General features: G+C 37.3%; 1 protein-coding gene across 1 annotated transcript in view; it reads right to left on the bottom strand.

Annotated features, from left to right (window-relative positions):
• Positions 1–27,929, bottom strand: part of astn2 (astrotactin 2) — a gene marked incomplete at both ends in the record, with an annotated part of 274,064 nt that overhangs the window by 152,968 nt on the left and 93,167 nt on the right. Inside the window, one exon of the mRNA XM_079256074.1 lies at positions 19,246–19,398. Within this exon, the coding sequence (XP_079112200.1) occupies positions 19,246–19,398 (153 nt within the window). The remainder of the gene's footprint in view (positions 1–19,245; positions 19,399–27,929) is intronic.

The following is a 27,929-nucleotide window of genomic DNA, read 5'->3' as shown; positions in this document are numbered from 1 at the left end:
TTTTAACATGGGAGTCTATGGGGATTTGCTCTGTTTTGCAGTCAGCCCCTAGTGGATGAAGGGGGAACTGCAGTTTTATGCACTTCTGCATTGGCTTCACTTTTAACCGCCGGAGGTTGCCACTTGGTTACAATACCGTGTTTCATAAATAGTGCAGCGGATTAAAAAAATGGCCATGAAGCATTTATACAATAAATAAAATCTACTGTAGAGACAGCATGTATTGATGTCAAATAAAACATCATTCATATGAAGCTTTTGTCTGTGTTCGATGTGGACGATGTGCTCCTGTGTCTGCCCTCATTCCTGGCTGTATGGGCTATAGCTACTGCTCTATTCTCTTTGTTTCTTTTCCCACGCTGTCAGACTCAACTCATTTTGTCAGTTTTGTCGTGACTATTCTGGTCTATCAAGTCTTGTGCCTACATTCTTCCTGCCAATCAGCCCCCGATCCACGTGCTTTAAAATTCATTGCAATTCTGTCATTCTGTCTTTCAGATTTTAAGTCTTATTTTTATTTCTTGAACCTTCCTCCTCCTCCTCCTCCTCCTCCTCCTCCTGCCTGTTTCCAGTTCTTCCCTACACTCTGGGGCCTCTCCGCCATCTGTGAGCAAAACTTCACCATCACATCCTCCACTCAGGAGGTCTTGTTCTATTTATCGCCTTAACGTGGGACACCGATTTCCTCTGAAGCTTTTTTATTCCTGAATAAACAACTATCTTCATGTACATCAACGGCTATCTTTTTCTTTAATTCTGAATGAACATGTCCTTTACAAACTGATGGTCAGAGGAAAAAAAAACATAAGCAGTTAATTCAGGGACTGATGTAGGGGAGAACTCCATGAACTCAGAGACTGATCAAAAACAAAGTGGTCACTAAAGAGTCATTTTTTGCATCTGTGCTTAATGACTTTCCATCATGTTTGGGCTGTAGCTAATGTTCTTAACACTAAGGGGTACACAGTCCCTGAAGCAACACACAAGGTCCTATTGGCCTCTTTCTTTGCTTATAAATGAAACACTGTGCTGTCCTTGTTAAAAGTGGTTTATTGCTAACTATAGAGGGACATATTCTTGCTTAGATGTTGCCTGGATACAGCCATAATTCATTGACAAATGCTGTTTAGTGCCATGGGTAATATTCTCTTTTACGGACTTCATAAATACAATGTCATGTCTCATGAAAATTTGCCCGCGCCATAAAAATTTTAAACATGATTAAAAGTTCAATTAATTCTGAGGAAAATTGTGCACTGCAAGCCCGAGTCACTGTTTTTGGTCTGGTGCACTTTAACAGGTCCTCAGTTGAGTTGGATTCAAGTGCTGGAGTCTGTCTGCATTTGGAAAGTGAAGCTAAGGCAATGTGGTGTAAAATTGGATCAGAATTTATGCATCATGTTAGAACATGCCCAGAGAGGTGGGGTATGAAGAAGAGATGGGAAAAGGAGGAGGGAAAACAAGGACAGCTTTGCAGGTTAGAAGCAAGATCTTCACAGCGTTCTATTTTTCATCTAAAGAATAAAAAAGTCTTCATTAAAAAATAAATAAAACAGCATTACGAAATCGTCTTGCAGAGATTATGCCTGATTTTCAAAAGCTGCTTGACTCACTTTTCAATGATTTCATTTTTTTGGTGCTTGTCATCCATATTTCTTTAGACTCGTAAGTTGCCAGAGATGATATTAGGCTCAGTAAATCAGGTGGGATGTGCAATCAACATTTTACGTGTGTTTTCTACCATTTGCATCATCTTTCACACAGTAAATATACACGTAGCCTGAAGAATAGAGAAACCCTTTACTGTTCACACAGAAGCTGTGGTGACAGTCATGGTGTGTGTGTGTGTGTATTAATACAGATCAGGGGGGGGGAGTTGTGCTTCCAGGCAAATGCAAGTTTGATAAATAACACTGAAAAAATAGATGTGAAACAAGGTGCAAAGCTCTGAGGAAATCTGGCCCCCTTATGGTGTTTTCTATTTCACAGCTTTCCGTTCCTTTTCTTCAAACCCTTCTTCCTTCGTCAGACCATTTTGATCAGGCTTTTCTCTCCCTCAGCAGTAATACCTTTACAACTCTGACCCATTAAACACCCAGGACACCTCGGCTAAACACCAGCACCTAATACAAGTTTCACTTTTTATCAACTTTTTAACAGCGCTAAAATCTGTTCTATAAGGTCTCCTCTCTTTGTCACATCTGCCAGAATCTACTGAGCCTCCATCAGCGTTCTGTTAAACAGCATAAATGGCATATTTCACTCCTAAATATAAATGTTCTCTGTAGTTAAATATATTACATTCTAATTGCTGTCAGTATTGTCTCCATGCTGTGTCACTTTTTTTCACTTTTATACGAATACATTTGTTTGTTTGTTTTTTTTTTAATTTCAGCATTTTTCTCCATTGTAATGGTTTATGTAATGGTTACTATTAAACATGCTGTGTGTAGACAGTTTAGACTCTACTTCTACACTGCTGTAGTGTTTGCAATGATCAAAGTGAATCCACAAAGTTAAAACAGGCTCTTAATGTGTCTTCCTTTGATAATGAGCTGTTTGGCGAGCTTGGAGCTATTTGAACATAGAAAATTAACATAGCAAAAGACTATATTTGTAGATCTGAACTGCAATTACCTGTCACAGACATTTAGTGAGCTATATGAACAGCTCAGCATGCCATCAGCAGCGGGAGCTATACAGTAGCTAACTCATTCAGCATTCAGAGAGCAGCTGTGCACACACCTCCTGAATCAGGTTATCAGTTGCCAGGTTGAGGTGACAGATGGGTTGAAATTGTATAGAGTGTGTGGAATTATGCGTGTAGATGTTGTTTCACAGTCAATCTGGCAAGTTGGGTAATGCCAGACAAACAAAAGCCACGGATCCATGAATGACAATTAGTTAAAGTTTGAAGGACACGCAAACGATGGGGGGCTTCCAAGATAAACAACAAAACAAGAAGGAGCTAGAAAATGCAGCTAAAAAAAATACTATAAAATAACTATAAACTGTCAGTGTTGCCAGCTATGTTGCAGAGCATGAGAGCATATCTAACATCCTTGTGTGCCACAGACCTATATATAAAACAAGCATCATTTCCAAACCTGCACAATACTAATATAACTATCCAGAGATAAATGGTAATTGGGGGGTTTGTTCAATGATCCCACGAAGAGACTGGGAACCAAATTAGACAGAGTGCATAAAAATGAGATTAGGAAAAAAAACAAAAAAAAAAAAACGAAATTAGGAAAATCAGAAATAAAATGAATTGCAGTGTTAAATAACATACTTAACAATTGAACATTTCACAAGCGTTTTACTGAAGCTGGAGTAATGTGATTTGGTGTAAAAAAAAATGGTGCAAAGGAGAAATGGAGTGTAATGCTATGTGACAAAATAATGGCACACGCATGCATTGGTTGTAGAGGGAACGGGAAGTCCACTTGAGAGAGAGAGGAGGGGAGTGCTTTGTAATATTTCCTGTAGTGAGGATGATTAGTGAGATGAGCAGTTATGGGAAAGCCGAGAGGTGAGGTGATGGGTTTAGTGTCAACAGTAAAAGCTATAATCATCTGCATAGGGGCAGCGAAAAAACAACGATAGACTACAAGTAAATAAATAATAACAAATAGTAAAAAAAAAAAAAAAAAAACATATATATATATATATATGTATATATATATTTATATATATATATATATATTAAACATGCAAAAACAACAACAACAAAATATACCAGCATGTTGAACCTCATATAGTTATTATGAAGTGAAACTGGGCAGAGGGCATGTGCAGCATTTATAGATGAAGATATGGAAAGCAGGCTCTGCAGGCACTGTGATTCTGTTGGAGTTCTGTTGATCGACACAGCAGGATATTGGCTGCAGATCCTTCTGGGTGGAAGGGTTTTTCTTCTATTGATTTAAACCATTTCTACTTTTTTTTTCCTTCCCAAAAAATTCTTCGGAGTCAGAGTCATGACGTAAGACTGTATAAACCAGTTTGACACAGAGTCTTTTGAAAGTGAAGTGAAATGAGCACTTTATGTTAAAAACTTCTTTTTCATTCCAAGTTGGCATGTCAATGTCGCCATCGCCGCCTGCAATTATCTCTTACATAACCACTGACTTCTATAATAATTGATGTCTTCAACAATTTCACATAAGAAGTCATCGACTGGTGGCGAGAAGACTTCTGTATATATGTTGTGTTTGAGACCAAATGATCACAGATGCAAATGAATTCAGAGATTATAGAAATGAAAGAATTTTGAAGATAGGTCGTCTGTGATTTAAAAAAAATAAGAATAAAATAAAAATGTTTTGCTCCTGAATTGCAGAAATGATTTGGGATCTAGTCATGAAGATTTGCTTGTTTTTTGTTTTTTTCAGACTTTGCAAACGGTATTTAATTGGAAAACATCCACAGGAAATGAAGTGACAGTCCAAGTTCATAAGGGATAAGGAAGCAGTAATAGCAGAAAAAATAACATATATGCTGTCGTTCTGTAGCGAAGACACTAAATGGTTGTACTTTTATATAATCTACAGGTAGATGTCTGGTAAAACTCCACAGGGACGATACAACAGTGCAAATAGGGTGTAAATCAATAGAGAATAAAGTCTACTGCAAAATATACAAAAGTGTACAAATACTGAGCGGAGAATATGCATTAATTGTACTATAAATAAACAAACCAGTTGCACAGATGTTGATGTTTTCAACATCTGTTTTGAAAGGCTTCCTTATTACCCAATATGTATAATTCTGTATGTATAACATGTATATAATATGTATAACAGCAGATCAAGTTTAGTCTTTGGTTTGTCTCATCGGTTTAATAGCAAAGATATTTGAAGCAATGATGGTGTGTGATGACAGCAATGACCTTTTATAAATCTGTGAACTTCACTGGTTTGAGTAAAAAAAAAAAAATAAATAAAAAAAAAAAAAAGAAAGGAAATATTAGATTTAAGTATGTATGCCTGTATGAATGCTGACTGGTGGTTGTATTTATTTGTGCTGTCTTTCACTCCATGCACGCATCCTCATGCAGCTGCAGTGTGACTTCCAGAGCAGGACAAATTGCTTAAAGCTGCTACACTTAAATGTCAGCTTGCATGTTGCGAACTATAGAAGTGGGCACTTTTTTTTTAATTTTTTTTAAATTTTTTTTATTTTAGTAAGTGGATACTCCTGATTCGAACCTGAAATGCATGTCTATGACAATATGTTTGCGAGCGAATTAAGCTGACAGCAACACCAGTCGCCGCATGGCTCAACAACTGTTAATCACATTAAGGCCCATTTGTATTCAGCAGTACGACTTTCTGACACTGGCCAGCTAAATATGTCCAACTTCAGCTTGATATAACCTGGCATCTACATTCACGCAGGAATGAATGCATGCAAATTTGTCATTGATAATTCAGGAGACAACTAGAGCAACTTTGAGAAGTTGCATTCATTCAAAAAAGGATGGAAATTAGACTTAATTTCTCATGCTTCTACACATGTTGGAATAATATATTGCCATTATTGTAGGCATCTAATCATCTAAAATTCCCTGCAGGTTTGACGTTAGTCAGTCAGAAAGATGTGAGAATAAAACTTTAAGACAAGCAGAAAGCCAGATTGTTTGAGGTCAGGATGAGGTAGGGAAGCCTGAGGCGATCTGCACCAGGCAAAGAGACTCAGCGCTGTAAATCAGGAAATCAGAGGGATTCAAGGGAATCGAGGAGGTAGACTCTGTGATTTATTTTCTACTTTGTGTGGGTCCCAGTCTGTGTAATTTTAAAACACGTTGTTAAAATAAAAAGCACACGAGTCTGTAATGGTAGTCGGGTTTGCTTTTTGGCTGTTTGTTTCATTCTTTTTTCAGTCTTCCACAGCTCTGTTTGCTTATACAAAAACGAAATAAATAAAAATGCCAACAAATCAATACTGCTTTACTTCTCTGGTGGATGTTAAGAAGTCTGCACACATCCACGTACACCAACAATTCCATTACACATAAACAAGCATGGCATGCTGAAAAGTTATTACAGAAAGCATTGCGGTATAAGCACTGTTGACACATTTTACAACTTCAATTTATGAGCATCTACCTGTTAAAAAGGACAAGAAGGACTCGGAAAGGTGGGAGGCTTAACAAGGCACCACTTGGCTCTTGTACTTCAGTTTGTTCAGTTGTTTGTTGGCTACACTCATCCCTATGTTTTATTTTATTGTGTCTCACTTAGCTCAAGAGCACACTTGCCAATTTGGAGCTAACAAGCAAATGGTGATGTGTCAGATCCAACTGAAAGATTTTCAAGATGTGAAATGGCTGGAAAGGTATGTCAAGTTGTACCTCTTATTTATTTATTTATTTCCTTGTTTATTTATTCAGAAAAAAAATGCTGTCACCACTCCTAAGGAAATATTTTCCAAAATCCCCATGATGTGTGTGTATAGTAATTTGCTGGAGCTGTGAAAAAATGTAGTGCAATCCTCTCTACAAAAAAAAACAAACAAAAAAACAAACAAAAAAAACAAAAAAAAAAAACCAAACAAAAAAAAAAAACACTTGTACGTGCTTGTATGTGCATCTAAACTTAAACTCGAGTGGAAAAAAAAAGTGTGGCCTTTAATATAATGTGTCACCTCACAATCATGTAAAGCAGATAGTCATTTTGTTCAGGAATGGTCAACTCAACAGATTGAATTCTCAGATCTTTACTGGTTTCCTGTGTACCAGACAATTGATTTAAAATGATGCTGCTAGTGGCCAAAGCAGTGAACAGCTCTGATGATGCCATATGAGCTACTGAGTCTTCCAAAGCCCCATTTCCATATGTCAGATAATTGATAGTGTGCTGGTCTTGGTTTATAATGAAGAAGAGTGTGATGCATACGAGAAGAACAAGTATGGTGGATTGTTTTTTTTGTTTTGTTTTTTTTTTTTCCCAATGGAAGTGATTTTAAATAAACATAAGTCCACATTATATTTAGAAATGACATTGTTGCTGCTTGGATCTTTGTGCCAAGTCACAGGGATGGTCGCAGTGATGAGTCTTTCGACCAATGAATTGCAGTGTTTCCAGCTCCACTCTTTTGTCAAAACTTTAAGGGGCCCAAAAAAGTAGGAAAGATTGGACCACATTTTCTGGCACCCATACCATTTTTTCCTGTAGAAACTAGGTCTGGAAAAAAGGGACCACTTTATTGCAATTTAATCTTTCTATTCCAGCCTCTGTTCCGTGTCCATGCAGAAGTGCACTATCTGTACAAGACGGAGGATCATTAAACAGCATCAAAATATGAATTCTTATTTATTTCCACAAAGACAAAAAAGTTGAGCTATGAACAGCTTCTCCTACCTACCTACTTGCTGGGATAGACTCCAGCTTCCACCCAAACCCTGAATCAGAATGAGCGGTACATAAAATGGATGGACAATAAGGTCTATTAAGGTCTACTAAGACACATTCCTAATTTTCTACCATTATGCCTAACATCCTTATATACAGTATGTCTCCATTTTATTAGTTGTAAAAATGACTTAATGATATAAGGACAGCATTTAATCAAAAGTATGGCTTAAAATGATATTCGTGGCTCATCAATGAATCATTTAAATGGCATACAGGAAATAACAAAAGGACAAACACGCTGTTCACACACTGTTCACACACACACAGCCAATACAAAAGGTCAGGCCAACCTCATCACAGTAAGCTGGAAGGATCATTTCGCCAACTGTTCCCAAAGCTATTCAGTTCAAGTAAGGAGAGGCAAGACTGACACATCACTCTCAATCTCTTTCACACTTCCCTGAATAAACAAACAAATATCGTTCCTCACCATCAACTTCAAAAAATACAATTTAAAAAAAAAAAAAAAAGGCAGCTCTCTGCTCTGAACTTCAAACATGTAGTTAAAGGAAGGCATTTTCTACACATCGACACCTTGTTAATGAGAAGCGCAACAAATGTTTCTATAAATGTACTAAAACAGTCAGTGAGTCCCGAAATGCATTGGAAATTATCTTCTGTTCGCTGTCATAAACATTTACAAAACAAACTGTATATTCATTTCATTTTAAGCTATATAAGTCAGGCTGGCATAAAATGATAAATACATGAACATACATGGACCGAGCAGTTCCTAGCAGGGCTGTGGGTGATCTCATATGGCTCTGTTGATGCTAAAATGCTACGAAGTAGGATGTTATGTTAAGTACATCACTTAAAGAATAGCTTTGGTGGGAAAGCGTATGGTAGAGTTGGGGTTTTACCAGATACACAAAACTCATTTACATTATTAAATAAGGCTGGATTAAATATAAAGTGATCCTCTAAGGTAAAAAAGGCAAACTGTAGTTGAAATTTTACACAGCATTTAATGTGGAGGGGATGGGGCTCTTTTTAACTCTACCACACAGATTGAGATTGAAGAAGGCAACAAAATGCAATGTCAAGCATGGGTCAGCGCATCAAGCACACATTAATTAATATTCCCTTTAAATAAGTATAATATTGCCAGCGCTGTCTTCTCTCTGAAGGGTTGTGTTTTGCACTTAATAGTGGGCTAAATGTGTTTGTGGATTTTTTCAAGTGTTTCCAACAGACTCATTTGCATCTTTTAGAAATAAAAAGAAAAAACAGCACATTTAGATCAGATGTGAACAACGCTTTGATAAAGACATCTTGTGGATGGGGACATTATACAGAAGATGGTACAACCGCAAATCCACTTTACCTATTTAACAAAGAATAAGGAATTCAACTCATTTGAAAGGCAGCAAATTCATCAAACTGGTCAGAAGATGGGATTGGACTTTCTGGAGAGGTCCTTAATTGGTTCTTGTCCCAGTTAGAAGGCCAGAGTTATTTTGTTTTGGTCAGTAGGTATGAATTTGGGCAAGTAACCATGACTTGTGGAGTCCCCCAGGGGTCAATCCCTGGACATTTCTGTTTAAGTTATATATGCGCCCTCGAGGTCAAATAGTACAGTATGTTGACATAACTTATCAGAATAAAAGGTTTGTATCCCACAAAGAACCAGGACAAAATGCATTCATGCATTTGTCTCCAGTAGACTGGATCACTGCAATGGTCTTTTAAATGGGACTTCCTTATAGGATCATCAAACATTCTTGCTTTTCCAGGAATCAGCTACTAGAGCTTTAACTAGGACAAATAGATCCGAACACATAAAACCACTTTTAAGGTCCAGAATAAATAGATCCACAGACAGGTTAGATAGATCGGACCAGAAAACAGACTAAACATGTAGAAGTAATATTTAGTTGTGGAACACACTGCCATTGGAAATTAAACTTTCACCAAATGTAGACTTTTCAATCCAAGATAAAAAACTTTCCTTTCTCTTGCACCGATGCATGAAATCTACACAGCAACTTTTAAATTATCTTCCTTTTAATCACTTTCAAATTATTTTAATAATTTGTTGCTGCCTTTTGCTCCATTGTATTGTTTTCTTTGCACCAGCTGCAATGCTTTTAATGTTTTATGTAAAACACTTGTAATTGTATACTACATGAAAGTAAACTTGCCTTGCATAGTAAAGATTAAAGATATTATTATAAAGCCAAAAGACAGAAGGTGGTATTTGTAAACAGGATGATGATTAGCACAGATGGGTAATTTCATCTCAACTATCTAATGCTAGATTCTATGAAAAGTTTAAGCATGATCTTGCATGGTGCAGTTCTCTGGATTTAACTTACCTTTTCAGTCAAACTTCACATTGCAGCACAGTAATAATATGGTATTAGTGTGATAAAATGTTGGTATTTGTTGGTAATTATTGGATCATGCACTGTAATTTCCAAAGTAAAACTCAGGTTAAATCCTGTGATAGCACTGGGTAAAACCTGGAAACATTCTCAGTAGTTTCTATTTAGTAATCATGAATCAGGACTGCAGAGTAATTATAAACACATCTCTGGTTTATGTGATGGTAATATTACACTAAACCTTTTCTTAGTAATTCCTATGTCATAACCAACCTCTTGCTTAAAATTCTTTCAGGATCTACTTTGCTAATGTCTTTGCAGGAACTATGAAGATGAGTTTACAAATGAAAAACCAGTATTTACGTGTAGCAGCGGCCCCGCATCTGCCTGTTAGTTATGCAGTGAACAGATGCTGTTACAGTGTGGCTGGGTGCTCTTTCTATAGGCTCATGCATTTGTCCAATTTGTTTTCTGTCATGCCTGGGGGTCTGACCTCTATATACTCAAATAAAAGTTGGTGTTTCCACTTACTCGGTGAATTTCACTAAGAAATGAAATATTTCAAACACATTACTAAAATGCAAAAAAATAAAAAATAAAAAAAAATTAGAAAGTTTTAGAACATTCAAAAGTGAAAATTACAAATAAATTGAATCAGGGATTTAAAACCTTCAGAAAGACTCAATTTGTCACTAAAAGTATCACTGCAATCATGGCCTTTATGTAAATAAATCGCATATAATAGTTTGCTACTCATAACCTCTTAAAGCAGAGTTGGATCATCGGGGGGTTAAGTTGTTATTAACAGGGATGAAGGAATGATGACATCAGACATCATCAGATGAAGACATCCTCGTGTGTGCAGAGAATCAGAATCTTTCATGCTTTACTCAAAGAATATCCTAATGAAGTTTTTTCTCCCTGTTTCTAAATTCATTCTGAGTTCAAGGAACTGTTAACGGCTGTCCAAAACTGTTAAATAAAACTCAAACACAGGAATTTCCACCTATCTTGTAACATCCTTCACTGCTTTAAACTCCCCATCCTCCAAAATAATAGATGAATTTTCGCTGTCTTGTTTTATATATTAGCTCATACTTGTTAATAAAGGCATCCTGCATTGATCTATTTATTTCATTTATGAATGTATCTATTCATGTAGGAAGTTTTGCATTGATTTCTTCTGCCTAACTTTGATTTTGCTTTCCCTACTGCAATACCTTGTTAACTCATGCATTTTGACAATATGTGGAAACTCACTTTGCTTTGATACATGCAGTCACTTCCATTTAAGATGAATTCTAATAAATGCAAGTTGCCTACCAAATAAGGGTGCAAAACAGACATGTCATGTTAGTTTATTCTTTCTTTATATAAATAATTAAGTTATTTATCTTTTAGTTTTTGAATTTGGTATAAATTTAGTCGGAGTTTCTTCTTGAATCTCTTGGATTTATCCAACTTCCTCTTATACAGTTATTTTTCTAAATGTAAACAGGCAAAAATATTAAAATAAAAACACAACAAGCAAAAACTTACAAAAAAAAAGACAAACAAACATAAAATTCCAACCAGCATCTGTTAATGCAGTTTACTTCGCTTATATTAGCTAAAACATGGTCTCAGAAAGTGCTGTGAAACCTGCTCTATGACCCTCTGCTGCTTGCAGAAAATTAAACAAGATCACTGGTTGTTGTAAGAGTGGACCCAATAACCCCCCACCACCTTGACACACACACATACACACACACACACACACACACACACACACACACACACGCAAAACCCTCTTACTAAAGCAGGCCAATTATAACTTTTCCAATTTTGTAATATAGTTTTTTTTTTTTTTTCCCCTCAGAGCTTTGATGGCTACGACGTACCGACGTACAGTGAAGAAAATAACTACGACTACCTCCCAGGGGACAAGCCTGTAAGCTATACGGCAACATTGTACACTGCAGGATGCATTGGATGGCTCTCACAGATAGGCACAGCATCCTGAGCTAATTATTACTATTTTAGTATTTTTGACCAGACTGTGTGAGTTAGCACACAACGGCTTTGCAAGTGAGCTGCCAGCTGTTTTGCAGCCTGGAAAATCAATCAATCAATCCTCTTTCTTTCTAACTGCTAATTGTTTCTGTCACTTTCAGAGCCTCCATCTGAGATGTTATGGTGTGATTTAAAAAAAAAAAAAAAAAAAGAAAAAAAGTGAGCTTTCCTGCTTTTGCTGACTGCAGCATCCTCAACAGAAATTAGTGTGTGCATTTGGGTGCAGAGTCGTGTGATGCATGGCTAAATGACGATGCAATGCATTCCCTTTGCATTCAGATGCCAGATGTATGCAAATTTTACATCTGCCAGAGGGAGTTTATTTATTTATTTTTTTTAACCGGAAGAAAAATTATTTTTAGCTTAAATTACATAATACATAGTAAAATATACAGAAACACCTGAAACCGGGCGTACTGGTTTAATTTTAGTCAACAACATGTTTATTGCATAAGTACATACAAAGCTAGTCAGTGGTAGCACTGAATAATTATACACAACTGAGGAAATATTTGAAAAAGAAAAAGAAAAGGAACATAAATACTTGTCTTTCTGGCCCAGTGCTTTGATTTACAGTCAACTGTGGTAAAGAGCAATTATGGAAGCATTATAGGTGGAGAAAAAAAGCATGAAGTAAAACTTTTTGATTACTGCAAAATGAATCCAGAATTCATACATTCATTCATTTTCTCAACTGCTTCATCCAATTAATGTTTGCGTGGAAGCTGGAGCCTCTCCAAGCAACCATCCCAGCCTTTTGACGGACTGGTGACCCTAGACAGGGTCAACACAGAAGGATACAAGAAAAAAAACAAAACAAAACATTAACACAGACACTGAATCCAGATTTGCTTATTTAAAGTCAAACAACACACATCATTTATAGTACCCAACAAAGAAAAACAGAATTACCATGATGTGAAGAATAATTTAAAAAAGCAAACACATCCTAAGGTACATTGGCAGATAAGATGCATGATCAGACCTTGTTAATTTCTTCCTAGTCTCTGTGGATCTTTCCCACATGAAACACAGTGTTCCGGCTTGGCAGTATACCAGCTCTATGGTGTGTTGCACTGTAGAGACACTCCAGGGCTGCCGACCAACAGCTGTAATCACTGTGTTTGGTCGGCAGCGAAGATTGAAGACAGCTGAAAGTGGAGCTGAGCACAAAATGAACTATGGAACACCAACCCTCCTTACCCCACCCCCTACCCTTGCTTCCTTCCTTATTTACTAAAACACACATACACACACACGCGCGGGACAGCATAGGCGACTACTTTCATGTGCTACTTCAAAGCATCAATTAAACAGGAGAAAACCCAGATAATAACCATAAGGTCATCCTTGTCGTAATGAGCCAAAGTACTTGTTGTGACACATCAAAAAAAACTACCACTGCTTCTAGCCAGCACGTGGAAACGTATTAACACCACAGCGGGGATTAGAATACACAGAAGTACATGCAAATAAGGGAGCATGTTTTTTTGAGGATAAACCCACACTGCATTTTGACAAAATGTAAATGAAAGGATGTCTACAGAAAAGTAGTCAGCATTTGCTGTACATTTAGCTACCTTGGTTACTTCTGCAGGCTTTTCAAAGAGTCCAGAATCACCACAAAAAAAACAAAATAAAAAAAAAACAAAGAACATTGCTATTGCCTGATTTGTATAAAATTAGTATACAGCATGACACTAGTAAGTTTTCATGCTTAGCATTAAATACATTTTACAAACTCGGTGACTGACTGTGGCTTGAAAAAAAACTCCAATATTTTAATACCCACCACAATTGCCTTGGAGGGAAGGAGGTACAGCCATTAGTAACTCACAGAACTTCAATTCCAGATCATTAGCTCCCCAGTTCATGGTATATACTGAGACAGTAACAGCAAAAAAATGCACATCATTGCAATGCTGTACATGCCAAATAAAACCAACCTCTTTCCTTTCATCCTAGTGCAGCAACTTAAAGACAGGAAAAAGACCAGTGATTTGGTGGTTCAGTAGGTTCACACCACTTTTTAACACCAACATTTGAAAAACTAAGAACTAAGTATCAACTGTAAAATAGGTATTTATCTTTGTTTTACTCCTCTGAAGTAGATATCAATGGCACAGTCAATGCACTGCTGAGAAGTCAAGGACATGTAAACAATGATCTGTAAGGTGCAGCGTGCTACAAAATCAAAGGTCAATGACAGGAAAAAATGTAATAAATCATGAAAAAAGTTTTGTTCAGTTGGTATTTTATCACTTTACTAGAACAAGTAATGTGTTTTGAATCTCTGTGAATCATCCATTTATATCTATGTGCTGCAACTTATATGGCCACTTTCATATGTGTGCCACCACTATTGCTACGCTGCAGTGTTTCCTAGGCCCTAGAACACTGTTTGGGATAAATAACCATTTAAAAGTCACATAAACGAAAACCATAGACATGTACACAATTTTGAAGTGCAGTCAGTGCTGCACCTGAGGCTGCTGGATCTAATTGCGAATGAAAACACGTTTATGTCAGGAAGAATGTCCGCCACTGTCTATTCACAACTGCGCTTGGCAACGTTGCCACTAGATGTCAGCAGTCCTGGCATTGTCTCTTAAAAGTGGTTTCAAAACCAACGTAACAAAATGAACATACAGAAAGGCCTCATCTGCAAAAGCCCCTGGACTCTCGGTAACAGGCTGATGACCATATACTTAGAATGAACAATTTTCTCATTTTCAAACAGTTTATGTCAAAAAAATCTGCTGTATGTAGTTAATGCACCAATCATTTAGATATTATGTCATGCATGTTTTAACCAGCAGTTCGAAGAGATGAGTTACCGCCACAAAGTGGTGGTGCAGCAATCTGTTAACCATCCGATATGAAACAACAGCAGGAAACGTTGCAGTGCTGCAGGCTTTTGTTAAACATGTGCAACCTGTGATCTAAGGCTACGTCTGGTCAAATCAGATTTTTTTTTCTTAGCTGTTCATATTACATATAAATGGGACTGTGGACTGCGGCATGAACAGCTTGTGCTTCTGAAGTGACCCGCATGCTCAGTGTAACATTAAGAATATCACGACCAAGACAGTGTTTACAGAAACAAACCCAGAGGTAACCAGTACTGTCATTTACTGGTGTCTGTATATAACAGTGTGTGGCGGCAGTCGGCAAATTTGTGAGTGGGTTCCGATAAAAAGGCTAAAGAGGAGAAAGAAATTGAGTTTTACTATGACGTACCTAATCTGACTTTTGAATGTCAAGAAATACTTTATATACATCTGTCAACACATTGCCTGAAGACTTTCGAGCTGCGCCATGTCGTCACTCTGAGAAAGTTAGCAGGAGCAGGGCTGTACTGGTTTGTAACAGGGGTGAGCTAATGCACCTTGTCTAACCTGTTTGGCATCACTAAGCCTTCTTGTCCATGACTAAGGAGCTGTACATCGTGTCCTCATGAGTGAGTACATCCAACTGCTTCTAGGAGAAGATATCTAGGAGCTCCAGAATGACGTCAAGGTTGCATTGAATGTAACCTGCCTGTTCACTCTGAAGTGGCAAAAAAAATCAGCCAGGTATCGGATTTAGGACAACATATCTCATAACGAGACTCATTGCGAGACTTCAGCCTTGTGGACAGTTTTACTGCGAATAAAGCGCCCAGATGGAAAAACTCAACCATCTTCTAAAGAAAGGCTTGCGCTGATTTTACCACTTCCGGTCAACGCTAATACACATTTTAATTTGGAAATAGTGCAATTTCCTGGAAATGACCTCTTTAAAAACCTATTTCTTGCTCTTTTCTTTTCTCTCCATCATCATCACCCTGTGCAACTACAGTCGCACATCTTAGATCACATTTATTATGATTACTATCGTTGTTGCTGTTGAGAGATCGGCCTCTAATCTAAATGAGGAAGACAGCGGAGGGGAAAATGATAGTAATAACTGCATAACAATGGAATTTATGCATGAGTCAACATTTCTGAAAGTCCAGATATAAGATGGTGCTACAAAAACTGGGGCAATATATGCTGAGACGGAAGTTAGGATGTTACCAGAGAGCAAATTTTCCATATGCAGGCGTAGGGACACGGCAGGAACAGTATATAAACAGCTGCAGAGTTCTGCTGAATGGACAGAACTGCTGCTGTGGTTTGCAGGTGACTGCATATCCAGTTTATATATATATATATATATATATATATATATATATATATATATATATATATATTTTTTTTTTTTTTTTTTTTTTTTTTTTTTTTTTAAATAAAACAATCAAATTCCTTCTGCAATTTGGTTTATTTTGCAAATTTTCCCACAGTGACTCTACAATCCACAATCCCAGCAGCCCTCTGGCTCAGTTACTGGCCATTAACAGCATCTTTATGCTGCATATTACAGGCTTCAAGAGGTAAAAATAAAAAGAAAAGAATAGTCTCTGAAAAATTGCTGTGTGTTGTTGGATGTTGCCACCCCACGCATCATAGTCTTACAGCATCGACAGTTTTTCCTCCCACACAGAGACTTTCCTCTTGTGCAGACCAGTCAGTTGCCAATATCATCAGTGTTTGTGTGTTAACTCTCTGATCTTGGTGTCACGCCTTAACAACATGGAAGAAATAAAAGACTTTTTTTCTTTTTTTTTTTGTGAAATGGGTCTTATGGCTTCAACTGTATTAGAAGGTAAAAAGATTTTACAGTACAGACTGAAAAGTGACAGTTCACTTTGAAGCCTTTGGAAGCTTTAAAACTAAGGACTAATGTCCTTTCCTGGCTGAAAAGTTCATTACTTGCTGGTGAATTAAATAATTATTGTACCTCTTAGGTGAATAAATAATACGAAATTAATGTTGAGTTTTTCTTTCTTTTTTTTTTTTTTTTTTTTTTTTCCTTGTTCTTTTTACAAATCTAAAGTTGTCCTAATTACCTTTCATAACTAAAGTGCAGTGATGATGGCTTATGCTCTACTGGTCTGTGTCACATGATGAGACAACAGCGTCCCCAATGACAACATTACAGCACTGTACTTATATAACACACCCTTGCACTCATGATACTCTGTCAGGAATGCATCAGTACGAACCTACACACAGCGATGCTAATAAAGGAAAGAGGAACAATGCAACTTAACTGTAACAACTGGACAAATGAAAAGTTCGGCCAAGTTGTAGCAACTGAAGATGAGAAGCATCTGCCTGACCACAATCAGCTCTGCATGGCCTCTGTCTGCTGCGCTTCCCAGGAAATTTGCAATGTATTAATTCCCCTTTTTGCAGCACCGACCTTTGGGGTCTGACAAATTAACTTCCCCCTTTAACCTCACTGCTTCTAACTGAGTTTACTTCTCATTCTCAGCATTGGTCCCGTTATCATGTTTGCAGTACTGGCAAACTTTTCACCTTTTAAGTATACACTCTGAGAGACTCTTCACTGAGGACATCTCTCAGTCACGCCCTTCACAGTTTTGACACTGCATGGATTAAATAGCAGATGTTTCCTTTGCTAAGGAAATCGACACCAAGTACGTAAAATCTCTCAACCACAGTGTGAGTGGGCTATTTAAAACACACACATTAGCCAGTATTGTGTGACTTTTTTTGGGCTAATTTTGCATTCTGCAATGGCAAGTCACAAGAGCTGGTGAGGTTATTTTGTCACCATAACTCCTCATGGTAATGTCTCATTTTAATATTTATCTGTCACTGGGCATAATGGTGTGACAAATGCCACACACTGTATTTTTACAACATATTTGATTTAAACTATCATGTCGGGTAATTAGGTGAATTCATTGCTTGTGTCACTAGAGTCACATCTCAGAACTGCATTGAGTATATTTTGCATGGGGGTGAAACTCCTCCTAAATGACATATAGTGAGACGGATATCAGATCGGTGAGCTGACAGATAAATTACAGTTGCATGGAAACCCCTTTTTAAATGTGTTATGACATGAGTGAATGATTCTTTTGATATTGGTGAACTATTTTCAATTGGATTCATAATTGGAATTAAACTTTGTGTTTGTGTTTATTATTAGGTTTAAGATGCATTTGGGACATTTACTGCGCTTAAAGACACATTACCTAACTACTGCAGGTTTTCTCAGTGATGCTCCCTATCAACGGCTAATCCAGCATCCATTGTGCCTCCTGCCTGTGCTGTGAGCTCTCCCCAGCCAGAAAAAACAAAGTCTTATCCTGACTCTTGTCGTATCTCTTGCTCTGTTGCTTTCTCTCTGTTTTTCATCTCTTCCTCCAATATTTGTCACCTCATGTTGGGCAGCTTTTTGGCAACCAAACATTTTCTAAGAGCTGCTCAACTTCTGATTGGTTCCTAATGTTTTTGGTTGAGATCAAAACTGTGTTCCTCTTTCACCATCGGTAGATTAACCTGACAATACTCCACATTACAACATATGTTATGTCTTTTTTTTTTTTTTTTTTTTTTTTTTTTTTTGCTTTCATTAAAAATTTCTGCATGCTGGAGCTCTGGAGTACTGTAAACCCTGAAGAGGTAACATCATGAATACTTTAAGGAAATTAAGTGTAAAATAACCTAGAAATATTGTTTCCACAGCAAATTGGAACATCTACAAGAGGCAGAGAGGAATATAGTAAAATGTGATGGGTGCCGTGGTAATTGCTATGTGAAAATGTACACGATCAACGTGAAAAAAAAATTCACTTTTTTTCTTTCATAAACTGCAAGTGATAATTTTATCTTCTCTGGGAAGGTTAATGCTTTTTAATTAAATAAAGTATAAATAAAAATTAATTACTGCCAAACTAGGATAAAAATAAACTATGTATGTAAATGAAACACAGCAAAAACTGAAATCGAAGTAAGATTAAAAATCTTAAATTGAGTACACATGCTTATTTTTTTAATTATATATATATATATATATATATATATATATATATATATATATATATATATATATATATATATATATATAATATTATAATATAATTATTAGTTTTTACGTCAGAGAATTCCTCTTGTTTTAGTATTTTTACTTGTTTTGGGAAGTCTTGACAAGCAAATGATAAGCAACATTTACCTAATTTTTGTATATTTTTTTTTCTTGTTTTTTAAGGCTGAGTTTTTGCAGTTAATGTCTAATATCACTTTAGGGATACAGACTGATTGGACATCAGTAAAAAATAATCTTTATCTATTTTAGGGCACAGTATATGTGAATGATTAATTTTTTTTTATTGAAAAAATGACTAAATAAGCAAATATCAAACAAAAAAAATTATTGTACAATCTGCCAGAACAATAACATTTATATCAAATGCCTCAGCGTAACAGCAAGGATATTTCTTTTAGCATAGAATGCAAAATGAAAATAAATTTGCAAATATTAGTCATTTACTTCCTCACATGGAGTGTACTCTGCTTTAAGCTGTAAACTTGTATGATGTTCTGTCCTACCTCTGGTGTGGCTGGCGACTCTCCGGCGGCCTGTTGATGAGCTGTGCACTGCATGCTGGTAGTGGGATATGTCTGTTGGCGTGTTGGGGACACGGAAGCTGTCCTGGAACCTCTGCATCAAATCCTCCACAGATTCTGTGTTTGGGTCAAGAGCTTTGAAGGAGAGAGAGAGAGACAAAAAAAGAAAACTAAATTCCTGGCAAAGTCTAGATATTGTACAAATAAATACACAGACATAAAGTGCAATAGAGTATATCTAAAAAATAGTCTGTTTTTATCTATTTCCTTTTTAGGAGGGGTAAAAGATTAAAGCATGTAATGCACTATGAGCCGCTAGGCTGTTCCATTTAGACATGGAAAAAAAAAAAAAAGCTCTGTCTTCCTTTTTCTATTCTATTTTTTCTGCCTTTTAAATGATACCATCAATTCAATATTGCCTCATCTCTACAGGGATCCTGCCAACGCTTCCCCCTGATTGTTCAGTCTCACTCTTCCTGATGAATGACTCCAAAACAACTAGCTGTGGGAAAAGAAGGGAGGCAGAGTGAGCAGGGTTTGCTTCTCTTTCTTCAAAGATAGGATATTACAAAAGAAAGGACAGGGGATTTCTCGAACCATATGTTCTGGGTCATTTATGCAAGCAAAAAGATTAATCATGGGTGGAGAACATTCTCCCTGCGTTGTGTCTGACACACTAAAACAGTGTAAATATAAATATAAGCAAGACATATTGGCATCCTAATATGCAAATGAAGTATCTCAGATGGAACTTAGATTTTTGATCTAAGTCAGACTTTTATTTACAACTCACGTGCCCTAAGAGCACAGGCATAGACAACTCCATGAAAAAGTGAAAACAGATCTGTCACAAAACAACCAGCAGCATAGCCATCTCCAACCAACGGGGCCATTCATCACATCTACCACCAATACCCTCAACCTATCATCATCATCTTTTGATCTGTCAGTCTGGCTCTGAGGTGTACTCTGTCCATGAATAATGGTGATGTGTTGCTCCCAGTGAATGCTCACCATGCATGCCAATGAGCATACGGGAGCAGAAGAAGAGGGGAATGAGGAGGAGAACGGGGGTGAAAGAAATTAATACTCACATTGATCTTGAGATGAAAACCAATCAAAAGCTGTTAGCTTCAGTACATATATCATCCACGCAATGATATTTGTTCAAAGTATTATTTGGTAAATGTCACCTTCGTTTTTGCTTTTTGTCATTTTTGAACCCTGATGATGTCGTCATTTTTACATCAGCAAAAAAAAAACAAAACAAAAAACACAGGAAGCCGCCGGTATTCTCACATCAGCGATGTCTGAAATCCAAGATTTACTGGCACAGTTAAAAAAATATATATATATTTTGAATGTATTTCTACAAACACACACACACAAACAGTATACATGGTGTTTTGTATGCCATGCATGCCATGATTTACTTTCATATTGATATATGGGGCTGTTCACATATACATATACACACACACACACATATATATATATATATATATATATATATATATATATATATATATATACGTGTGAAGAACTATTTTACAGTGTACTGCGTTTGCGACTCTTTGTGAAAAGTCTTCTGTCTCTCCTATTTTAGTGTTAGTGACATGAGTCATCAGTGTATCCCTCAGTGAAAACTGCAAGACTATTACACAAATGGTGGAAATACACCCACCGTGACATGAATACAAACAATACAGGATACAGAGGCCTCTGGTCCACTGTTACACAGTTTACAATATCCCATTTAGACTTTCTTTTTATATGCATTGTTGTGTAAGGCATGACCAACACACACAGCCAAAATGCTTTATGCAAGTCAAGCATACATAAAGTATTTCACCCATATGGTACATCGAGTAGCTCCAGTATCTCCTCTGTGGATGAGACTACAAAATTGATTTATATTGCAATACTGACAAGAGAAGCTCAGCGTGGCATTTGCAGAAACTCAGAGTTTTCAGGACACAACCTGACTGCATCTGTTTGTCCATGATATTGATTTGATTACAATATACAAATATAGTTTGTGCACAAAGTTAAAAAGTCTGTTAAAAAAAATCTGGCATCTTATCTGCCAAAATCAATGTTTAAACAATACTTCAAGTAAATATTAAACCAAAACATTGCATGATAACTTTAGTCATTTGTGTGCCTAATTGTTCTCCCTGTGTTATTTTTAATGTAAATGGCAAGTGGCCTCAGATGTAATCATGTGCAAATACCAACTGCTCTCCATGCAGGATTTCTCATTCGTAACTCACTACTGAATGCTTGCTGCTTCTGTCTGCTGTATTTTACAACCTTGAGCAAAAGCTACAATGAAATCAATTTGGTCTCCCATTTTAACACCATTCTAGACACCAGAGAAACGCCTGCATGCACTTTTATCCCCTTATCTTTGGTATGTTTTGCCTAAAAAGAGGAAACATTCCACGTGGACAGAGAAGCTGCATGTGATAGAGCCATCATCCCAAAGCAAACTGCATTTCCCATCAGCAGAAGACAGCAAAAACGTTTCTGTCAGAAAATGACATTTCATTTTTTAAGGTCCTTCACAGTTTGATGCTGAGACAGATAACGTGTTGGAGCTGCTGCCTCCAGCAATGTTGATTTAAACTGAAACGCATGCACTGTACAGTTGCCAGTGGGATTTAAAGGAGGGGTTTCTTCCCACTTTGTATGTATGAGGTATGAGAAGTAGCCAATTTGCCTCCCTCTAAAAGCACAATTGGACATGGTCTTGTGTGACGCGCACGAGGAAGGTAACGCACTGGGCAGAATTCATTCTGGAGAGCAAGTCAAAATAAAACCTTTATATTTTAAAAGAAAAGACTAAACTGCTACAATATGCACAGTTCAAAGAATGCTGTCAAAAACACAGCTATGAAGCACATCCAAAGAAACAAATCTTCATAATTATAGAAGAAAAAGAAAAGATTATCTTTTTCTTTTTTCCCAAATTAAATCAGTCTTTTACATGAAATAATAGCAACAGTAATAGAGCTCCATTTCTTGTGGGACCTGCAGCTAGTGCTAGGCTAATCAAGGTTTGCAAACAAAGGCAGTAGCAGGCAGCTGCAACTTAAAGTTTGATCTGCGTGACTACAGAGTCTGGGACAGCATATTCGAGGTTAACTGCCTGCATTCATATTTAATGGCCTCTTAGAGCTCTTTATTTTTGTCCCGTTTCATGCCCAGAGCTACAGCCTCTTGGAAAGAAGTGTAATTTGCCTCCACAGGTCGTCATCATTCTTTTACAAATCGTTTTTCCTAAGGTTAGAAGTAAATACATCTTTAATCATAATAAATAAATAAACCCGCTACATTAGTCATGAAAACAACACACACACACACACACACAAAAAGTGTCAATTGTTGCACCATTTCTTTTATCCCTATGGCTTCGGACTTCGCTGTAACTTCGGATCACTCACTTCTGTCAAAACCAGCCACCAAGACATTTTATTCTGACATTTGTTTTTCCCCAAGACCCCGAGACCGCTGCTTTCTCATTTTCAGTTCAATGTCAGGTGATGTTCTGGTGCCTTTATTTTCTCCTTTTCATCTCCCTTATCTGCCTTTCCTCCCTTATCAGCCGTTTGCTTGTGTAAACAGTGTCTCATAAGCGGCTGATGTCATGCCGCCTCAGTCAACTTCCTCCCGGGGGTCTCACGGTGCCCAAAAACAAGAAGATAACCCCATTCAGTTTTCTGTTTTTGTTCGGCAGCGTTATGCTGGTTGTGAAAGTGTGTATGTTCATGCACGGGTTTGTGTTCATATATCTATTTACATGTCAATGTCTTCCTTTCATTTGCTCCTTCATGTTTATGGACTATAAAGCTTTGGATGTGTGAAGGGCAGCGCTTGTGACATGAAATATGTGTTTATTGTTTTTCTGGGGATTTACTGTTAGTTTGTAAGTATGCTATGAAATAGTGCCACTAAAGTCATAAATTCAGTTATTTATTCATTCATCTTCATCACTGCTTTGTCCGTTTAAGGGTCGTGGGGAAGCTGGAACCCATCCCAGCAATCAGGGCACATCTTGCACACGTCACCAGTTCATTGCAGTGAAAGAAGTTAACTGAAAATAAAAAGTATTTAATTGAACAACTTAACGTTTTTTTTGTTTTTTTTTTTGTTTTTTTTAAAATCTAATCTTGTCCAAAAAGAAACTCTGACGAGGCTTCCACACTGGATTTTTAAGAGCGTGAATGTATGAATAAGGATTTTGCTGAACTGTTCGTTTTTTCAAACATAATGCAATCTGTCTACTTCCCCGTTCTCATCCATCTTCCACAACTCTCATTCTCCGGCGTCCTCTTGGGATCTCATTGGTGAGAAATACACTCATATGGATCCACAGGAGTCAAAACCGCTGCCATTTCCTTTTTGACGGACATGTACTCAGCGCGCTTATTAAGGATCCACTAAAGTGACAGGAGAGCATAACTATTGGAAGAAGACAAAACAAAAAAGAAGTGTTTGCATTAACAAGCTGTGCACCGGCAGCAGCTTTCACCAAGGGAATTCATCATTATGGATTATTATAGATGCGCTCATACAGAATGCATCTTCAGTGCTCAAAATATATACCTGGATACTTTCTTTCTTAATGGCTCGTCTCCATCTGTGATGACACAGTTATTCAGTCTGACAGCACAGAGAATTGTTTCAGGTAAATAGCTGAAGGGAAAGCGACGTGATGAAGCCATGAGGCAAAGAATAATTAGTTTGAAATGAGTTGTGGAGTTGCTAGCAGTTCCAAGTTGGAGCTTTGAGTGAAGTCTTTGAGAAAAAAAGAAACATATAGACCTGTTAATACAGTTTATAGTTTCATAGTGTGTTGACAGAATCTACAAGGGTGATTTTGACATTGTTCAGTTGTTATTGACAACTGACTGAACTTTGTACAATCAATTAGTGTCAAAGCTGAAGATCTTCTTCAGATTACGAGGTATTTTAGAGTTCCCTGTAATGAGTTGAGGAGATGAAAATGATTCATATGAAAATGCATGGTTTTCATACTAAAACAGAATTGCAGAGGAAGAGGTTTTTCTAAAATTATACTCCGCGGTATCATGATAAGATACAACGATGACTGTACATTCACAGAAAATGATACCCAGCACCAGGAAGGGCAACATTTGTTCAGTCAGGAAGAAACAGGCCTACAGACAAAAGACCAGCTACTCCAAAGAGCCAAATGAACAACACTGGACCAGAATCCACTAAATCGCTGATACAGCCTTTGGGAATTACCGCCTGTCAGAAACGGAAACCTTTGACCATGATTCACTGTCCGTAAATAGTGCTTGACCCTTATTTCTCTTAGGCTCAATGGGATATCTTCTTTCTGCTCAAAGTCAGAGAAAAGACAAGGCAACATTTTCAGCCTCTTCATCCATGCCCCGTGCCCTGAGGCAGGTGGTGATGCAGCTTGCAATCCAGCTTGGAAGATGAATTGCAGCGCTCGAAATCCGCACACATAAATGGTACTGTAGTAGAGCAATTCCACATCATTCCATATTTCAAATAACACGGCCTGTTCTCAGAAAGAGGGTATTGATTTTAAGCTGAAAGATGTTGCACATACACAGCTTTTCTGAACTTTTGGTGTCTATGGATGCAGAGGTTAAAACCTTGGAATGACTCACTATTATTACATGTATGAACCAAAGCAATGGAAGTTGTCAGCGATCCTGTTAAATTCATCAACCACGAAAAGATTGATAAGCAGTAGGGGAGGGAAAATCGAATCGAAAAATCGAAAATCAGGATTTTTTGTTTCACAATTTTAAAATTGAATTTTTTTTTTTTTTTGTTGAAAAATCTATTTTTTTTTCAATGAAATAAAAAATTAATCTCCTTCAAAATTTTTGTCATTTATATTGGTTTTATTTATCTTTTTACTTGTCTTCTTGGGCATTATAGCAGCAGAATGATTGTCTGGCTACTGTGTTGTTTTCTCCTAACTGAAATCAAGAAAAATTACTAGCAAAAAGAAGTTTTATAAAGTTTTTTTTTGGTTTTTAATATACAAAAATCAGCAATATAAAAGAATTTTGAGAATCGCAATTTAAATCGAATCGGCACCCAAAAAATCGGAATCAAATCGGGACAAAAGCATATCGTCACAGCCCTAATAAGCAGAATATGTTGTACAAGCATCCACTGTCCGATGCTTTTGTTTTGTTGTCAAACTCCCGAAAAACTCCTGGTTTATTCAGAACGATACTATCCATAAATATGACATATGTCGTAAACATATACAGTAAACTCAGTCAAACGATAAATGTTTGCCTAAAATAAAATAAAAATACAGCTTTGATCTTCACATCCAATTCAGTGCCAGCATGGTGCCAGTGTGTGCCTGCACAAGTGTGCATACAAACTAGACATTTCCTCCTGTGTGCCATCTCACCTCCATGGCGGCTGCACAGCATTTATATTCACAAAGGGGAAATGGTGGGAGCATTTTTTGTAAATCTTTTGAGCCTGAACGCCCCCCCCCCCCCCCCCCCCCCCCCACCCCCGCCCCACCCCTGCTGTTTTAATTTGGAGATAATCTAGCAGAAGAAAGAAAAGTGAGAGGCAAAGAAATTCCAAAGAAATTCCAAGGTGTATGTATATAATTGCGTAGTTTATGCTTTGGTCCATCCTCAGACACACATGCATAGAGAAAGTAGAATTACATCTCTATTCCTTTGCCTGTTTTTTTCTTCTTTCCTTCATGGTTCAGAGCGTAAAAGAGTGCAGAGCAGATCAATGCCTGGAAAGAGGGGATGCTCAACCCAGCTCCGATTCTTCTTTTGATTTTTTTAAATTTGTCATTGTTTCAGTGGAAGTGGTCCAGTGTAGCTGCCTGGGACAGCCATCAGAGCGGCGCTTCTGAAACTGTGACAGGTACATGAAAGGTCAGCCAGAAACAAAGAAAACAGACAAAAGTGTCAGAGAAGGCAAAGGGATCCGATGTCAGCGGAGACAAAGGATAGTTTAGACATGAATGGGAAATGGCTGCAAGAAAAATGGATAAAGGCTGAAATGTGTGAGGAATAGATGGCTAGACAATGGATGAAGCTGCTGTTTGTTTGTTTTTGTCTTTTGAGAAAAAAAAATGCAAGGAAATCAAATAAAAGAAAAAGACATGTTCATAGAGCAGCAAAACAGACAAATATTAATAAATATTTCAGCAGCTCAAAGAAGCTTTCGCTGATGCTTACAACTTATTGCACCATTAAGTTAAAAAAAAAAAAAACTTTTACTTAAAGCAACTTATAAATCCCATTGGGGGTAAAGGTGGGGTTCAGTATTTTGCCAAAGGTCTGTTTAACGAAGCAACCTTCGGATTTAACAACCCCTCATTTCCTAAGATACAGTCTTGCAAATTCTTTAAAGAGCTTGTCAGCGGATGAATAGAATGGAACTGATCCATTTCTTCTCATTGCAGTAAGTAAAAACACAGAATGAAATGTGCTCTCCCACTGCCAGACGGTATTGAAAGCACACTGACAACTAAAAATGTTGAAAACATCAAGAGTGCGAAGGAAGTAACCCACTTTTAACCCCTGTCTGTTTCATCTGCGATATTCTAACATCTACTGTCTCAGGCCTCGTCATCGCTACCCACCGAGGAGCATGTAATGCTTCATCTTTAGTCAGACACTTTTCCTCTCTGGTAGCCTTTGCCTCCACTTGCATATTTTAGGACCCTATGCTGTTTGCAGCTGAGCAAGAATAAAGTTCTATCTATAGCTCAGCTCTTGCCATGGGCCAGAATAAAATATGGATGCGTCTCCCCATGCTGTGCCAGCTAAATAGTGCAGGCCACAATCTGACCTCCAGTCGCTCCACAGAGACTAAAACCCCAATCTGACAGTCTGAAATAAGCCTCGGTCATTAAATGAGAGAACAAGACTTCACAAATGGGTAAGTTCAAAATCAATTCATGTCTCATGACACTTTTCAAGACTGCAAAAAAAAAAAAAAAAAAAAAAAAAGTAAATTATTCTGTGTGTAGGCTCCAGATTCCCAGCAACCCTTCATCGGATTAAACAGTTAGGATACTGAATGGATGAATATTCTTTGTGTAAATATTTAATAGGTAACAATGCCACAGTGATGTGCAGGTTTTTGTTTTGTTTTTTTTTTTAGCACGAAACACCCGAACCACCTGCAGCACCGTAACAACTGTGCATGCAATTCCCAGCTCAGGAAGAGCAGAGGCATAAAAGCAGCTCAGAATTATGAGAGAATGGTAAAAGCGTCTTAAGCAAGAAATTACATAATTATAAGGCTTTTCCCTCAGTGTGGAAAATGTGATAAAAATGACTATGTTGTGAGATTTAGGCCTTCATGAGTAAAAAGATGACATGGAATTCAAACAGAAGTGAAACACAGTGGCCAAAAAAAAGTCCAACTGTTTGGAAACTGTTTGGAAACCACACACTATTTTTGTTGCAACTTTCCAACCTGCATAGCTACACTTGTGCATCAGAGAAGGTGGTCAGCAGCGCAGGAGCACCGCAGGGAGATGTACACTCACCAAATCTCTTTACACTGTAAACCTCTGAAGTTGCTGAACAAGACTGACAATTCTCTACCCTCTACACAACATTCAGAGGATACAACAGTGTTTTTAGTGGGGAGATTTT

This window comes from Telmatherina bonti (genome assembly GCF_933228915.1).
Source record: "Telmatherina bonti genome assembly, chromosome: 17".
Classification (NCBI taxonomy): Eukaryota; Metazoa; Chordata; class Actinopteri; order Atheriniformes; family Telmatherinidae; genus Telmatherina; species Telmatherina bonti.
This window is presented reverse-complemented; position numbering and strand designations above follow the sequence as displayed.